The 19,056-nt window shown below is 39.0% G+C and overlaps 2 protein-coding genes across 2 annotated transcripts; one reads left to right on the forward strand and one right to left on the reverse strand.

Moving 5' to 3' along the window:
* Window positions 1-477: 477 nt before the first annotated feature.
* Window positions 478-8,584, reverse strand: LOC137273809 (probable phytanoyl-CoA dioxygenase). The gene is made up of 8 exons (XM_067806668.1): window positions 8,544-8,584; window positions 8,324-8,352; window positions 7,512-7,590; window positions 6,749-6,830; window positions 4,584-4,674; window positions 3,677-3,806; window positions 2,768-2,919; window positions 478-876 (listed from the first exon to the last, which is right to left on the reverse strand). Exons 4-8 carry the CDS (start codon window positions 6,757-6,759, stop codon window positions 775-777), a joined length of 486 nt encoding a protein of 161 aa, XP_067662769.1. The 5' UTR covers window positions 6,760-6,830; window positions 7,512-7,590; window positions 8,324-8,352; window positions 8,544-8,584; the 3' UTR covers window positions 478-774.
* A 791-nt stretch (window positions 8,585-9,375) lies between these two features.
* Window positions 9,376-15,142, forward strand: LOC137273808 (lectin BRA-3-like). Its single transcript, XM_067806667.1, has 5 exons — window positions 9,376-9,503; window positions 10,763-11,047; window positions 11,793-11,948; window positions 12,624-12,764; window positions 14,964-15,142. The coding sequence occupies exons 1-5, from the start codon at window positions 9,470-9,472 to the stop codon at window positions 15,059-15,061; spliced, it is 714 nt and encodes a 237-aa protein (XP_067662768.1). The 5' UTR covers window positions 9,376-9,469; the 3' UTR covers window positions 15,062-15,142.
* The last annotated feature ends 3,914 nt before the right edge of the window (window positions 15,143-19,056 follow it).

Below are 19,056 nucleotides of genomic sequence, written 5' to 3' on the forward strand. Positions count from 1 at the left end.
TTTATCAGACTCTCCTGCGTGTAAATGTATCTTTAGTAAGAGAAGACTTTTGAGGATTGGGTGTTTTCCGGTCTTTTTTACCTGGCTATCCTTCTGGACTCGGATCAGAATATGACGTAAACGTGACAGTGACATGTACTTTTAGACAAGAGATAAAACATGTGATCATACTTTACTTGCCGACATGTAGATAACTTGGAGATAGCGCACTAGGCTCCTTGTACCGAGGATATATGTTACTGAGGTTGTACAAAACCAAATGCTCGCCATATTGTTGAAAATAATATTCTTTTCACAAAGAAGATCCAGGTGGTCTTCAGTTACCCACGTTAACGCGTAAAGGGCGAAGTGATGGGATCGTTTTCTCACAACCATATATGTGCTTTTCACCCACTCTATCACTCAATCAATCAACCTTCCAACCACTCAAACACAGAAAAAGCCCATTAAAATCACAGACAATTAATAAAGACAAAATGAAATTCAAATTTATTGAGGAATCTGTGTATAATAGAAGCGACAAAGCTCTTTCAAAATCCATCAGACATTTCTTCTAAAAGCCAAGTCGACTGTACCATGATATTTGTTTCAACAGTATTACAGCTGTATGATGAAAATCGAGTCTGGGCGAGACAAGCCTTTATTTTTTATATTATTGTTATTTTCAAAGACCTAGGGGAAGTGCCAGCAGTGGCAGTGTCAGCACTAATATCAACACTACACCTTACACATCACAGACTCATGGCCGTTTTCTGAGGATGATGATCAGTGATCTTAAGTTTCAGCTTTGATCGTTTTTGAAGTTGATGGATTCATGAAGTCTTTCCCAGTCATGTCGTAGAAGTTTTCGCAAGCCTTCAGGGCAGAATCATCCACCTGGGAAAAGTTTTAAATCATAGACGCCTTCAATTCTGATCAAAATAAACTGAAAAGATTATCATGGGGCATGGGGTTTTAACACCCAATTAGGCTACTGGAGCATACCCACAGTGCACCTGTAGACACCTGCTGTTTGTTACTTTGCTCAACAATACCCCAGCAGTAACACGCAGGATAGAAAAATAAATACATTTTAACAAGAAATCCCAGGTACTGGAACGCAATTTTGATATGCCTCGCAAACAACTGTGGTACAGCGCTTGTCGAAGAGTGAAATATGTCCTAAACATAATACAATGCATGCAGAATGTTTGCGTTTTTCGAATGCCTATGCATCTTTCCCCTTATTCATAAGACTCCAAATTTTCCATTGGACTGGAATTTGTCATCGGGATCGCTGACTTCACCTAGGCATGTCTTCTTCTCCCGATCATTCTCCCGATCATATGTAAAATTTGGGTTCGAATTGTTACAGATCGTCGATATTCAGATGGTATATTGCTGCGTGTGTGGTTAAACAATACGGAGATATTTGATCAAGTCTCATACATTCATAACGCCTTATACTCAAGTTTCACAGTCATGCATAAAACGTAACATTCCTTTTCAAATGTACTGTTTGAAAACTCTTTCATCGGCAGCCAAGCTAAGTTCATTGTTCTTACGTTTACAAACCAAAAACACATTTAATTAAGTGTTCCAAGAATGGTTTAGCATCTGCGTGACAACCTGTAATGATCCAGTCATAATAAACGTGTTTTAGGGGATTTTGGATTCTCTTCTCAAGCATACCTAAGTTCACGTACGTATCCAAACAAAACCAAAATACTTTCCATTGCTGCAAGGGCACAAAAGTAGAAACTTTGGCTTCATGATGACTTCCGCATACTTTCCTGTTGTTTCGACTGTCGTTTGAATGTCCTCTCAGAATGCCATTTCACTCACGAATTTCTGTGTCTTTTACAAGACCTTCATTTCACCAGATTTTCCTTTTCACTTTACCAAATAAGTACTATTTGTATTTTTAATTTGAACTAGTCTGTCCTCTGGATACTGCATATGAATGATTCTCACCTAAGACAAAATAATTCACAGAACAGAACTCCTAGGGAATACATACTGGATTCACTTGTAAAATTAAACGTTAAGAAAATGTTACCAGCCTGGAAACAGTTATGTTTTCTTGAAAAGTATCATTTAACTATTAGTTCAAAATATTTACGGATTAGTTTCATGACAAAACTTCGTTGTAATATTCGTTTAATGTTAATTCCTACTAACAAAACTATCAAACTGGGTTTTGTAGTTCCTGTATGAGTAAACTTAGAAATGAATAACACATTCCATTATCACGTCCTCTTTACAATGACTGTCGTGTTAGATATTTACCTGAATACAGCCGTAATTACCTTCATATTCAAATGTTTATTGAATTGATGAGAACTAGTGATAACAATAGACTGAATTGAGAAAAAGTGCTAACAACAGACTCTTAAGACTCATACTTACTTAAAACGTGTTTGCACTTCGATCAAACAAAAATATCTATGTGAACACATAATCACATCTATAGATATAATGAGATCTATATTTTCACTGTGGCGCATATGCATGCTTTTGTCTAATTGTTACAGGTGGTCTACTGTTGGCCTCTTGGACATCTATACGAAAGAAAAAAGTATGATTGATGAAAAGATAGTAACCGGTCCCTAAAGCACAACTCCAATAGTGCAATTATGAAAGCTATATCAAATCCATTTCCCTTGAATAACCATTTCTTGATGGCTTCATTTTCAGACCACATCAAACATTGGTGTACACTTATTGTGGCCCGGCAGTGTAACAACTGATATATCAAGAAAAGGTTTTCTTTCAACTTGGTACTCACAATGTCTATTTTTCGATACTGAGGATGGTGGTGTTTCTTGACTGGGTTGTTGTGTTTGGTGTTGATGGCCATGATGTAAGCCCAGCGTCTTTTGTCACTTGTGTTTGCTGTACTGGTGTGTAGTAGGTTGGCGTGGAAAAACAGGGCGTCTCCTTGGGTAACGAATGCATAACGTTTACTACCTCGTACCATGTGGTCTACCGCGTATAATGTACACTACTTCGCAAAAGTAAGTCAACACTATACGACATAAGAAAACTTCTCCGGCTACTATGCAAGAGACTTCCCCTGAAATTTAATGTTAAATCTAAAATTACATGAAAACCACTAGAATCGAGGCAATGTGCACTTGGTACAACTGCTGATGACCGCGTGGACCATGTTTTTATATCATGTGCCAAGAACATGTCAGGAACAGACTAACCTTATGAAAAAGTATGGGATCTGATGAATGTCAAAATGCTCTAGTGACTTATGGTCAAAAGATTATTATCTCGTTCTTTCTTGGTGGTTTTCCGACTTTTTGTCCGGTCTTCCGGAAGAGCCTCAATTTGGGATTGGTCTGATTTTGTCAGTAAATACAATTCATGAAGGGAATCTTGTAGAAGGTTGCATCTTGTAGGTGTATTTTGTCTTTGCATTTGTACATTATGGCACCTCAGACGTGGATAGTCACATATTTGTATCTGAGGACATATATGGCATCGTTTGTTTTATAATATTCAGCTGTCTAAGAAGTCATATTCTTACTATTATAAACTATGCTTTCAGAAATCATATGAAATAATTTGAAATGTGAAATCATTATGCATGTAATATATGTATATGTAACAGGTGTAGAATATAGAAAGTAAATTATTTTGCCGGTTACATAACCATCTCGGCCAAATGATAACAGTGTGAACGTACCCGGCTCCATTTCTACGTGCTCAAGGGGGCAAACAGTCTTTATTTGACTGACTCTTTCTAAATCAGCCCCAGTCTGGCCGCCAACAAAGCAGTGGTCAATCCGTCCACACTTATGGGAACCCTTCAGTACCTGGACAACACGATAGGTCATAATTTCACGCGATCGAAATAGCGAAATCTGCAATCATTAGCTAAAACATCAGTGTTGTTGATTATTAGCAGCTACGATGTCATAGCTCCATGTATTCACACAGAACCTACTACATATCAGTTTAAAAACTGTCTTGATTCCAAGAAGATGACATTCAAGGAATGTGCTTTTTTCTATTGAACCTTAAGGGGAGGGCTCACTCAAGAGTATTCACACACGTGAAGTTATTTCAGTCACCGAAAGTCAGGTCGTGGTCAACCATGTGGCACGAGATACGAGACAAAGTGAAATATCGTTCATTCATATGGCGTTATATCGTTTTGAGGGGGTGGTGGCGTAGGCTAGTGGTTAAAACGTTCGGTCTTCACGTCGAAGACCCCGGTTCGATTCCCAACATGGGTACAATGTGTGTAGTCCATTTCTGGTGTTCCCCACCGTGTAGTTGCTGGAATATTGCTAAAGCGGCGTAAAACCATACTCACTAACTATATCATTTTCAGTGATTCATAAATTAAAAACCTCGTCATGGAGCTGGATACACTCAACGTCAAGAACATTTATGATAACTTTGATAAAATTCTGTGGTTAAATTTCTTTTAACATATACAAAATAAAACAGTTTCGTGTACATTTATATTTAAAATACCATGTGCGGGAAAAGTCAAGAATTGTTTTCATATGTGATGAGCGATCACACCCATATCCGCTTGTATGGAGTTTAAGAAAGTTATCATCTTGTGAAATGGCAAGCGGTACCTGAAGACATCCGTTTTCCTTCGTGCACTTATCGATGGCGACAAACACACTCATCATGTCAGGATAGAGGTTGCCGTTCTGGTACCAGTACCTGACGGAAATGATGATAATAATATTAGTAATAAGAGTACATCTAGTATCCTGATGTCCTATCATGGGGGCCCGCCGTTATGTTGCTGACATATTTCTAAAAGCGGCGTAACATCATACCCACTCACTCATTCATGTCAATCAGCTCTCAGCAGTATTCAAGCTTCATCACGACTTACTATAAACGAATATTTATGAATGAATTTTCTGGACCAAACCACATGTTGTGAGTGAGATAATACCCTGGAAATATCGTACGGTGAATTGGAAAAAAACAATGTACCAAAGAGGGAGGTCTGAAACGATTTGAGTACATGAAAGCAGTAAGTGATTTCTACAGTCATAAACCACTGCTAACAGCATATTCCTGTGTACGATACAGACTGCAGACACCTTCATAATCATCAGTCACGAACACAGGCAAAGGAAACGCAACTACCGCATGTCAAGCTGTAGTTCAAGCCCAAAAGTGAAATTACTGAAAATCATTTTGGTTTTAAAAGCTGTAACTGATCTCAGTCGGAGTCAGGATTGGGTAGTTTGACCTTTAAAGCATGGATTGTTCTTATCAAAGACTGCTATCTAGAGTTTCCAGATTTGATTCAATCTTTATTCGGTACTTAAAAGGACACAGGCCTATGGTACATTTACATATACAATATTTGCAACTAGCAACTGAAAAGCGCATGTCAAATATTTAAAGATTACTAATTTAAAGCAGATTTTCTATGTATAAATGCAAAGTAGATATTCATTGTCAGATTCTGTAATTCAATAGTATTTTCATTTGTTAACAGTATAGTCAGTATTTCAATGGGTATAGCAGTAGTGTGTTAGATATTTCTTTCTAAGGTTTTCATAGACGAGACAGATAAGACGGAAATGGTATTCGTTTTCTAGAGCATTCACGATAAGGCAAATGCCATGATTGCGAGGAATATTAACATAACGTCCCGTTCCAACAAACAACTCGTGCTATGAGCAGCGATAACGGGATAAAGCCATATTACTTTCAGCTAATGAAGGGGCTAGTATTAGCTTAGAAACGTGATGAGTAAAAATAAAGACATAGTAGAAAAGTAATTGGCTTTGACTGTTTTGAGCGACCTGTGAGCTCATTTTGCATTTACATTTATGAGCGTTTCTTTAACATTCTGAGGTAGAGATTTTGTGTTTTATGGTCCGGTTGGTAGTGCGGGTAATATTTTCGAACCGGAAGTGAGGGAACGGGAGAAAATGACATTAGCTCAGAAACGTTGAGTTGGCGCTGCGGTAAATGACATTAGCTCAGAAACGTTGAGTTGGCGCTGCGGTGTACAACTTATGCTGTATAGAGATAATGACGCCCGACGTTTTCTTGTACCTGTCATTGTTGTCATTACGGCCAACATATCAACATGAAATAGCAAAATAAAGACAGCGAACAAGAACGCCGTGCTTTATCTTCTATAGACGTTGTACATCCATATCATGTGTCGTGTAATACCCTTCCAAACATCTAAATGCCTATCAAACATCTGAACCGCCACCTACATGGAGACGAAGCAGTAGGCCTCTTTAACCTCAGTTCTTCCAATTAACTCTATGTGGAGACGTAAAACAGCCTGGCGTTCGAGTTGAGAGGCAGCAATACTGTTTCCGGTGGACTGAAATTCAAATCTCCTGTTTCACCACTGTCTCCTGCTTTCAGTCAAATCCCATAACAAGCAAGCACCCGCATCCTCAAACAGCAAGTGCAACCAACACCTCCCTCGCAAGGAAGCTTTACTCGGAAATAACTTGCTGACAACCACTGACAACCTTGATTCACCTGGCAAAGGAGGGACCCCAGAAACGTCGTGTGTAAAGAATGAAGACGTTGCACCTCCATATCAAGCGTTTTGTATTAAAGCTACACGTCTCGATTACCAGGGACGGAAGCAGTTCTCACGAGTTTTATTTTTCCTGCATGACAAAGCAGGGATTTGAAATCCCACACCACCAAAACACAGAGTGAGAGCAAGAGTGGGGTGGGGGGCAGACAGGAGAGACTGATGGTTAGATGTCAATAGGAAATCACCTCCATCATCACCTACATTGAAAGCATGGTCTGAGAATGCCGTGTTGGTCTCCACCGCCTTTGTCAGTTTACCGATTTCATCCTTGTCAAGCAAGCCTCTGTAAAGGAAGCATATGCCGTGACTCATGCGTCGATAGTGTTTGACTGAAGGCTACAACTTAGTCAGAACCCTGGCTCAGAATAAGTCACAAGAAATATAGAAACATGAGTGACTGAGTTTAGTTTTACGCCGCACTCGAAAAATATTACAGCTACATGACTGCGGTCTGTATATAATCGAGTCCGGACCAGATAATCCATATCGATAACATGCGATACCAAAGTAAGCCAGTCTGAGCTCCCGATCCCATTAGTCGCCTCTTACGACACGTCTGGTTATTAAAGAAAAATTCTAACCCGGATCTTCAACGGTACAAATTGGACGCGGATGGTGAGGTTTAGTGTGTGCCAGGCTTGTCTATCCAGGCTTGTCTATCCAGGATACCATTCACTCAGCACTCTTTTCTGAACCAAAATCTGCATAAAAGCAGGTATTTTTAGAAAACGGACCATAGTGAAAAGACCACTTCTGGTGTCCCCAACTGTGATATTACTGTAGTATTGCTCAAAGAGGCATGAAACTATACTCACTCACGCTGAAAGACCAATGAACATTTACAGTAGTTCCTGGTATGGATTCTTTGGCATGGCAACCGAAGACGTCAAGAGGCCATAGATATTGTTACAAAATTTGGAAAGCATTATGGTATTATTCTAGTCTATGGAACTTTAATCCTCACCGAATAATAACAAATCCCGCCTCATCAAAACCTCTCTTCATATCATCCGTCGCCGTGAAGGGGCTTTCATAACGAAAGTCTGGAATTATACGGAACCAGTGTAATTACACAGAACGTTATTTATTTGAAAACATAATGATAAGATCACAAAAGTAATGAGAAAATATGTCACACACAGAGAATATTTCATCCACGTCCAAATGCCCACATGCTCACATGCCCATATGCCCACACGCTCACAGGAACACATATGGAACACGCAAACAATATGAATGAAATGTAAAAATTAATCACCATCCAGTACCACAAAACAAGCATCATGAAACAAAGAACGACGAAGCAGTTCAATAGCACATTACCCATGAAAGTTGTTTGAACGATTCTGACAGTGTCATCTGCATTTATATAACTAAGTGTCATGTACTCTTGAATTTACCCTGACCCAGCGGAGGCACCCGTCATAAACACCTGCGAAGGTAAGGCAATACCAGTTACAAAAACGGGAACACGATAAATTCGAAATAGGCTACTACATCGGGTAATTTGAAATCTTCTTCACCGCGTCTTCCCCAATTTAAAAATGAACTCTATTCTTTGATAACGATTTCTCTTCACCAATGTCATGGTACGAGAACGGGAATCTATTTGTCTGAATGTTTCGTCGCGCTGTATATAACCAATCTTGACTCTTGGTGACGACCCTGTGAACACGCTGTTGGGTTACAAGGACACTATAATCACGAACCCCACAAGACAACAATCTCACGAATCAACCAACTCCAAACTAACTCGATAAGAAAAAGAAAATTTACCTGCGCAGTCCATGGTTCAAGAGATATTCCTGCAACAGACACCGGATAATATTCTTGTTGAGTATTAGTTTTGTACACTGGTCCCAACAGGTAATAAATGAGTATACAAGCAGTCCAAATAACACTATCTTATCTTTACCACATTAAAGCACGTTATAACGATTCTATATGTGCCTTAAAATGAAGGCGTCCTTATTTCCTTACGGATAAAATAACTTACCAAGTTCAAACAAAGCTCGTAATTAGAAGTGGGTTGCTCTACAATGACTTACAAAAGTGCATGTGTCGACTTCAGTGTCAGCGTTATCTCCGGCTGCTATTAAATCCACACAGTTAAAGTTTCAAATGACGAGCAAGAATCTGCACTGAGCCGTTAACACCTGTTGAATTTAAGTCTGCACCTTTACAACTGACCGACAAAAGACAAAATACACTTGAAAAGTGGATTAGACAGAAAAATGCAAATGAAACATGGAATTTAATTAATTTTATATTTTGCAGCTTTAAATATATCAAATATCGGACTACGCCTGTGCAACAAAACCTTCCAACTATGATCATCAGATTCAAGGTCCGATGTACGATACATGAACAGACATCGCGCAGGCATTTTGTTTTTGTTTTGTGCTTTTCTTCTTGTTGTTGTTTGTTTGTTTGCTTTTTTATTTACCACTATTTATTTTTTATTAATTTTTAGTCGTTGCTGTTGCTTTGTTGGTTGGTTGGTTTTGTTTAGTTCGTACGTTTTCTCTGTTCGAATAATTCTGTCTTGATGGGGAGGGGGGTATTTCCTATCTTAAGATATTTTAGGTCCGGCCGAAAAAGAGTGTATATATGCTATATGATTACGTAACCACCACCTCTCTCTCTCTCTCTCTCTCTCTCTCTCTCTCTCTCTCTCTCTCTCTCTCTCTCTCTCTCTCTCTCTCTCTCTCTCTCTCTCTCTCTCTCTCTCTCTCTCTCTCTCTCTCTCTCTCTCAGTGTAACATGGATCCTCTACTCATGAGATTAGAATCGAAAGACAGCGACTGTTAACAGGTGGGTCATCCTGCAGTGTCTTGGAGGGCGCGATAACGATATCTCGTGCAGCGTCTTGTCTGTATAGATTACAGGTTTCTACTTTCAAATGCATGTTTATAACCTACAATGCTCTTTGTTTTAGCAATCACCATCATTTCACGTAAGTACATGGTTAAATATTTCCAGTTCCAATTACACCTGCGAAGGTCCGGGTAAGAACTGATCTTCAGCAACCTTTGTCGTAAGAGGCAACTAACGGGATCGATTGGTCAAGACTACTGACTTGGTTGACACTTGTCATCACTGGATTGTCTAGTAAAGATTAAATTAATTACAGACGTCGCTCATTTAGCTGAGTGTGGTGTTAAACAAAACGAAACAATCAAAACAATCATTTGCAATATGTCAAATAAACGGAATTCACTGCAGGATTATCCAACTTCATTCACTGTCACAGAAACTGTGAAGATCCGGGTTGGAACTGAGAATTTGTTTAGTAACAGTAATGAAACTTGCTGTAAGTTGTACCCATGAAGATCCGCGTTTGAACTGATCTTCAGTAACCTATGCCTGTGGTAAGAGGCGACTAACTGGATCGGATGGTCAGGCTCGCTAACCTGGTTTAGAAATGTAATAAAAAATTTTATTGTATCGCAAATGCGTAGATCGATGCCCTTGATGTTGATCACTGGATTGTCTGGTCCAGACTCGATTACTTACAGACTACTGTCATATAGCTTATCGTAAGAGGTGACTAACTGGACCGGGTAGTCATGCTCGCTGACTTGGTTGACACATGTCATGGTGTCCTAATTGCGTAGATCGATTCTCATGCTTTTGATCACTGGTTTGATTGGTTTAGGCTCGATTATTTACAAACCGTCGGCTTATAGCTGTGATACTTTCTGAGTGCGCAGATTCAACACATTAATTTATGGTGAACTTATAAAGGTGAGTAGACACACGCACCATGAATAAATATTTGCCATGCATAATTAATATTTTGACACTTCTTCATTGTTTGAAATGAGTGTGAGAATTCTTCACTCGGCCGTCTTCATCAACCCAATTTATCACCATCATAGTTCCGTGGAGCTCTCTGCTACTCTCGGCAGATTGTTTTGAGTACAGGATTTTTCGGAACGTTGATCTGAAATCTATTTACGTTTAAACATAAAATGTCGATCATCTAGCGAGCACTTTTCACTACAACGTACGACACACAATTAAACCTCACCATTTTATAGTTTTGGTATATAATTGCCTTAAAAAATATACACTACGTATAGTAGAAGTAGTCATCTCTGGGAAACGTAAAAACACTAGGAACGCCGTGCCCGTATTTCCACTTTTTGTCAACTTTTAAGACACATATCAAATTCACAGGTAAATGATAAGTTTTCTATGGTTCAATTTCAGTTTCACTCGCTGATGACGTCAGCAGATGCCCAGCCTCCATCAAAGCCAACCAGTATGTCCGTGCATTTAGAGATCGGTGTTACGAGTTTGCCATCTATCGCGAGGTGTACTGGGAAGATGCATCAAAGGATTGTATCCACAAGGGCGGTTCTTTAGCAACTGTCAACGACCTGGCCACACAAAAATTCTTCGAGAATTCACTCTCCAGCCTGAAATCCACGAGGCACGGCATCTGGATTGGGTTGAACGATAGAGCTTCCGAAGCTCACTATACCTGGGTGTCAGGTGATGTCATTCCATCTGTATAGGATCAGGTGTTGTGGGGCATCTTATCTTAATCTCTTGTTCCCCGTTAAGATTTATCCAAAATAAGTAACACTTTCAATTCTTCGTGCATTTCTCTGAGAAACAATTGAAGGACGTCCAGCCTGACCAGCGAACACACAGACCATTGGGTATACCATAGTTGACCCACTACTGATGACACAAAATTCTTTCGCAGGGTTTTAGTCAATATAGAAAATTTCCTTGTAATTTTTCAGCAGTTCTCAGTCGGAAGATGATTAGTTTGGTTTAGGATGTATTTGCTAAGTGGATAAGATATTTCTTAAGAAATGAGACCATTACTCTGAAAATTCCATGTCCAAGATGATCTGATCTGGCCTGGTTCTAAGGGTGTCCTAACTGACACTGTTCTTACCATTACTCAGCCAGTTTTAATAATGTGTAGTGGAGTTTAGTATGTCGTGTACGAGTCTAGTTTAGTTAGGAGGCCTAGATGAAATTAACACGTTCCATTGTTCGCAATAGTTTAAAGTTTCACCTGGTTTTCGACCTGCCGGCCATGCTCTCATTCCCTTGAAAACCTCTCCTGTGCACGCAATCGTTTAATATCAATGCTGTGTTTATTGATACACATTTCAAATGTCTCCATACTACAATAACTTAGTACTGTTTCAAAATCTCAGATCCCGGAAACTTTGAAGCTAACAGGTATATATAATATGTGTTTATTGACTATAACAAACAGGAGAGCAAACAACGTTCACATACTGGGCCAGCGGAGAGCCAAGTATACTGCATAGCTTGGAGGACTGTGTTCTAATGAGGAGTTCTGAAGGTTACCATTGGGAAGACCAGCCTTGTAACCTCTGGCCCAAACATTACAGCTACATATGTCAGTATGGTAAGCAGGGGAATTATTCTGAACATAAATATAATATAGAAATATATCACTGGCATTCCAGTGATCAACATCGTGAGCATCGATCTACGCAATGGGATACGATGTCAAGCAAGTCGGCGAGCCTGGCCACCCGATCCCGTTCGTCGTCTATTACGATAAGCACGGGTTACTAAAGATCATTTCTAACCCGAATCTTCGCGAGTGAAACACGTAGATCTTGCATATGCTTGTCGTGAGGAGACTAAATATATCGGGTACCCAGGCTAGGTGACTTTGTTGATTACATGTTGTTGTGGCTGTATTGCATGCACAAATGTCCATGCTATCAATCACTGTGTATTCCGTTCCAAACACGAATCAGACTTCAATAATATAGCTGAAATATTGCTATTTTGACACGCTGGCCATAGTACATAATACCTTCTGTTGTTGTGTCTGATGGTGCGTATACTGTTCTGTCAATCAAATTAGTACCACGTACAGTGTACATACTTTGGGACAACTCTACATTGATATGAAATGTCAATATTCGTGGAGTGTTTTCATGTTGCCATGGATCTATCGTACTGTTATTTAATATGACTGACGATACCTCGCTGTCTCGACTGTCCCTGTTAGGTTCCACATACCAGTTTTGTACGTATTTACTTCACAGGCATATATCGTATTTTTCAGACATGTTGCCGACAACGACAATGACAACATCAACGACAAGTACGACAACCACAACACCAACTACTATAACCACGACAGCCACAACCACGACCACGACAACACCAACCACAACGACAACCACTACAACTACAACTACTTCCAGTACGTACTGTTTCTTCAGTGATAACTTACTTGAAATAGCTGACAGATGCCATGATGTATATATAATTTAAAGGGTTTTAATTTGACAAGAACAAAACCTACCCAGATATAAAAATATAAGTATCTTTAAGATGCGAGTTTTCAAATATATGATTTGGATCTTTTTACACATTTATGCAATGACTGTCGACATTTCTTAGGTTTCGCGCTAACGATAACACGAAGAATTCACAGATAATGTAAAATCAACAAATATGGTTGCCCTTTTACCAAGAATGATGGTGAATTTATTTCTAACTGTCCATTGTTAAGATTATATTATTAGATAATATTTGTTAATGTAAACGGGAAACAGCTGTGAAAATTACAGGGATTGATCTCAATGATGATTGGTTGGTTGGTTTGTTCTTTAACGCCGCACTCAGCAATATTCCAGCTACAGGGCGGCGGTCTGAAAATATTCAAGTCTGAACCAGATAATCTGACAAACAACACCATGAGCATTGATCTATCATATTGGGATACCATAACATGTCTCAACCAAGGCAGTGAACCGGAATAAAAGATCCAGTTGGTCCCTTATACGAAGTATAGGTTGCTTAAGAATAATTCTAAGCTGAAATCTTCGCGGGTTTTATTCTGTGATACACGGTGTTCGCAAACATCACCTCCTCTACCGGTTGCCCCTGCCTTTAACTAAATTTGGAGGTATATTATTGAAATGAAAGTATTTCATGCCCACAGCAATACTCCTGCTATGCGCCGGCAGTAAAATGTAACTGAACCTCAACACTAATGTAACTGAAACACAACACTGATGTAACTGAAACTCAACACTAATGTAACTGAAACACAACACTAATGTAACTGAAACAATAGACAATACAACTGCTGCTGAAACATCGGAAGTTGATATGTTTATGTCAATTGTGCTACGAAACCGAATTCCTTGGGCAGATGCATAAACTGTTACGTGGTACCATCCCAGATATCTCCGGGGCATACGTTCCGATAAATCTTCACTTTACCCTGGATGCATCTACGTTCCGCTGAATTTGTTACCTCCCTTGGCTGTTTTTTTTATCCAGTGAGGTGTCTACGCTGGGAAGTTGAGCGTACCAATCACAACTCACTTTCTTACATTATCTAACCGATGCAACACAAATGACGCAGAAATACTTTGAAAGAGGCAGAAAGACTTCTTGCATATTTTGGAATAGTTTCGGACCTGTCAAATTGTCTGTACGATTTCCCCAAAATCTGAGTCGCATTGCGAACAAACTTTCGCTCCTGCGACGCCCATCTTTGCTGACACTGGCAAGTTCGGTTGTAACGGCGGCTTAGCTGATTGGCTGCTGTGAGAATGCGGAGATAGCGGGGCCGTATATGCATCCAGGATATACTGGAGATTTATCGGAGTGTGTACCCTGGAGATATCGAGGATGGTGTGGTGCATGTTCATGAAGATTTGCAATCCCTTGTAAACTTTAATAATCAAAAATGTTTCGGCAGTCAGGTTACCATTCTCTTCACACAGAGGTTACTTGTCATATCTTCCCACAAATCTCTAACACGGCCATATTTCCCTGTTCTCGTAAAATTCCCCAGCAGCAAAAAATCGCAACACGAATTATCTCTCTATCCAATGAGAACACGATTTACACCAGCTTAGTTTCAACTTGACTAATGCAAGCAAATGTGCTGCCACAAACTTCCCTCCTATCCGGTGACTTGTGCTGATGTGACACACAAGAATGAGTTCAGTCTAGAAGAAATGACTGCGCATCGCGCTGGGAAAATGGCCTCTGGTTTCTCGAACGATACCTTTGGAAACAAGGTGGCTGATCACACAACTAAATCTGACTGATTGCAACCAATCACGAATCCTGAACACTCGCATGAAAGGGCCGAATTAGAACTGAGGTTCGTAGGAAGATATGACAAGTAACCTCTGTGGGTAGAGGAGAATGTCAGGTTACCAATTTGAGGTTGATTCATCTTCCTTTCAACTTTTGCCTCTCATTTAGAATTATTTAAGGTGTTGCTACATAATTATTGTCAAAAAGTTCGGTTACACTGTAGAATACCTTCTTTCCAATTTAAATGAGTCAGGCACAAATTGAAGAACAGACCAAAACTTTAAGAGATATTAGATCTTAAGATGACGATTTAAACCGATAAGCTTTCATTTTCACACAGCACCGTGTCAGCTTCTGTCTTGTACTCTTGACTGTTCCCTCAATGGCTTCAAGACTGGGCCAGACGGATGTCCAATATGCACGTGCGATTCACGGTAGCCGAGACGGACATGATCACGTTTTTGGTGTTGCTGGAGGTCATGATTCATATTGTGAAATAAACTCTAAGGTTGTGGTGCACTTATGGTTTACGTGTGTTCTGTATTATAAGTGAGTCAAGTAAAATATCTACGAAATATCAAGCAGTAGGAATCTGGTTTTACTCAGGTTTTAAAAATATTCCAAAAATATCTCGGTGGGGCCACCAGATATGTCATGAAATAGAAATAGTGGTGTAGTGGGTATGGATTATGATGCTTTAAACAACGAGGCACACTAGAACTGGGCTCACACACTTAAACCATGTGGGGATCGAACCCCGGGTCTGCTGCATGACGAGTGAGCGATTAACTACTGGGATGTTTGCGTCTGTTTCTTGAATTTAATGATAAAGTGACTTTCAGACTTCTTAGTTAGACATGAACACACACATACACACACACACACGCACGCGCACACACACACACACAAACTGTAGAAATCATTAGGATGCATTGGCATCGTTTAGAATAACAGTGCAACACAAACCTTCAGTTCAGGTCTTAATCAGTCAGGAAGCAACTGGCCTAATTTTTTCCGTTCATAAAACCGAATTTCTTAACAAGACAATCAAACACCATGGAATCATTTCACCTATATCTGGGTGACATGCAACCAATGGTTCCTCAGCTGATAGCTCTCTTGGCGTAATGATTTTTCCATCTTTTTCATTAGACCTACGTCCCATTTATGTGCATGGGAGCCGGACGTGATGGACGCTGCCATATTCAGCTTAACAATAAAACCAGTATGAATCAGTAAAACAAAGATTGCTCACACTGGAGAGGATACTGGTAATCCTAACTTACATAAAGGCATTATCCTCATTATCTAATGTGTTACAGGGTGAAATATTTGTGTTATATTCAGTGTTTTATGTTTCAGTTTTAACTGAAATAAACAGTCAGTATTTTAAACATTAATATATACTTCACTCTTCAGTTTCTCTTACCCCTCTCTCAGCTTACTGCATGAGTCTTCTGCCTCAGTCACAATCACCTATCCTCGATATCTCCAGGGTATACGTTACGATAATTCTTCACTATACCCTGGATATACTTACGGCGATGTCGCTTTCAAACTGTCTAACCGAATAAACTTGACAACACAAATGCTGCAGAGGTACTCTAAAAGTGGCAGAAGGAGTCCTTGCATGTTTTGGAAAAGTTTCGGACCTGTCAATTTGTCTGCATGGTTTCTCCAAAATATATGTCGCACTGCGAACAAACCTTCGCAGCTGCAACCGATATCTTTGTTGACACTGGCAAGTTTTGTTGTGATTAGCTTAACTGACTGGCTACTGTGAGAATGCGGAGGGAGCTAGCAAAGAGAGGTAATAAAATTATCGGGCTGAGTCGTAGATGCATCCAGGCTATGGTGGACATTTATCGGAATGTGTATCAGCGAGCCACTTACTGTCCCTTTGTCACAAACCTAGTTAGCTTAATGACCCCTATTTAAAGTTTTGAGTTTATTATCAGTTCAGAACATTTCCACTGTCAACTGCATTGGTGGATATTGAATCTCGCACATTTTGGATTATTTGAAGATTTATATTAGAGCTCTTGATATCACTTCTGAAGGTTTCTTTCAATACGTTTAGCAGTTTGCACATATGCATGGCTGCTTTGTCACGTTGTAGGTATTGGGTAGTTTGTGATAGTATAGTTGTGTTGTAGAATGCAATGCATTATAAGTCTAAGTATTTCCAAGCGGTAAATAATTCAATAATTCAGTAAGTTATATATAGCAGTTGAATGTAATATAAAGCTGTTGCATGAATGTAAACTGTGCAAAATTATGAAGGTGCACCGTGTAAATGTATGAATCTGTACTGTGTAAATGTATGAATCTGTACTGTGTAAATGTATGGATGTGTACCGTGTAAATGTATGAATGTGTAAAGTGTAAATGTATGGATGTGTAAAGTGGAAATGTATGGATGTATACTGTGTAAATGTATGAATGTGTAAAGTGGAAATGTATGGATGTATACTGTGTAAATGTATGAATGTGTAAAGTGGAAATGTATGGATGTGTACTGTGCAAATGTATGGATGTATACCGTGTAAATGTATGAATGTGTAAAGTGGAAATGTATGGATGTGTAAAGTGGAAATGTATGGATGTATACTGTGTAAATGTATGAATGTGTAAAGTGGAAATGTATGGATGTGTAAAGTGGAAATGTATGGATGTATACCGTGTAAATGTATGAATGTGTAAAGTGGAAATGTATGGATGTGTAAAGTGGAAATGTATGGATGTATACTGTGTAAATGTATGAATCTGTACTGTGTAAATGTATGAATGTGTACCGTGTAAATGTATGAATGTGTAAAGTGTAAATATATGGATGTGTAAAGTGGAAATGTATGGATGTATACTGTGTAAATGTATGAATGTGTAAAGTGGAACTGTATGGATGTATACCGTGTAAATGTATGAATCTGTACTGTGTAAATGTATGAATGTGTACCGTGTAAATGTATGAATGTGTAAAGTGGAAATGTATGGATGTGTAAAGTGGAAATGTATGGATGTATACTGTGTAAATGTATGGATGTGTAAAGTGGAAATGCATGGATGTATACCGTGTAAATGTATGAATCTGTACTGTGTAAATGTATGAATGTGTACCGTGTAAATGTATGAATGTGTAAAGTGTAAATGTATGGATGTGTAAAGTGGAAATGTATGGATGTATACTGTGTAAATGTATGAATGTGTAAAGTGGAAATGTATGGATGTGTACTGTGCAAATGTATGGATGTATACCGTGTAAATGTATGAATGTGTAAAGTGGAAATGTATGGATGTGTAAAGTGGAAATGTATAGATGTATACTGTGTAAATGTATGAATGTGTAAAGTGGAAATGTATGGATGTGTACTGTGCAAATGTATGGATGTATACCGTGTAAATGTATGAATGTGAAAAGTGTAAATGTATGGATGTGTAAAGTGGAAATGTATGGATGTATACTGTGTAAATGTATGAATGTGTAAAGTGGAAATGTATGGATGTGTACTGTGCAAATGTATGGATGTATACTGTGTAAATGTATGAATGTGAAAAGTGTAAATGTATGGATGTATACTGCGTAAATGTATGAATGCTGATAGTGTGAATGTAAGAATGAAGCAGGGTTTACCATTCTATCTAGCCTAAAAAGAGGCAATTTTACTGTCTGAGGTGCTTCCAGGGAACGTCATAGGATGGTGAGCTTATTTTTGCTAAGTACTGTATTCCTTGTAAACACCTCATACAGTATACACCAGCAGTCCAACATTGCCTGGATCAACACTACGCTATTGCTAAATGCGACCGCTATCACATGATTCTGATTTAAAAATGGCCCTAGTTTAATCAGTATTACACACAGACAATAGAGCAAACATGTTCACCTCTCACATAGATATGATTCCCTGCAACATACCACTCTCCATGCGTCGTCCTCGATCATATCCAGAAATGGCGGCCGCTGACAGATCGTCATTAACCAAAGTACACAAATCTAAGGAGGGCAGAAGGGACATATTTCATTTTGTCAAAGGGATATAACTCATGCCAGTACATTGATGATTTTATTATAAAATACACTTCACAAAGAAACAATGACACCGAAATATATTCTGATGCTGAAAAAGCACGTTTCATAATGTTTCTTACACATTTTATTGCTTTTTACACATTAAATTCATTTCATACACAACAGTGCACAAGTTTTCACAAGTAATAACTTATCAACAATAACTAAACATATTTGTTTGTATTGGTATTGCTGTCACTTGTGTAGTCTGCACAACATGATTATATGTTTCATTCATTCGTGTATTCTTCGTGTAGCTGTCGGTGTTTACTGATTATACCCAGGACCACACTCTTCGTGGGTTTAATATAGTTTATGCATTGTGTGATGTCTACATGGTAAAGAGATGTATCATTCGAGTTTG

This window comes from Haliotis asinina, chromosome 2 (assembly GCF_037392515.1).
Source record: "Haliotis asinina isolate JCU_RB_2024 chromosome 2, JCU_Hal_asi_v2, whole genome shotgun sequence".
Taxonomy (NCBI): Eukaryota; Metazoa; Mollusca; class Gastropoda; order Lepetellida; family Haliotidae; genus Haliotis; species Haliotis asinina.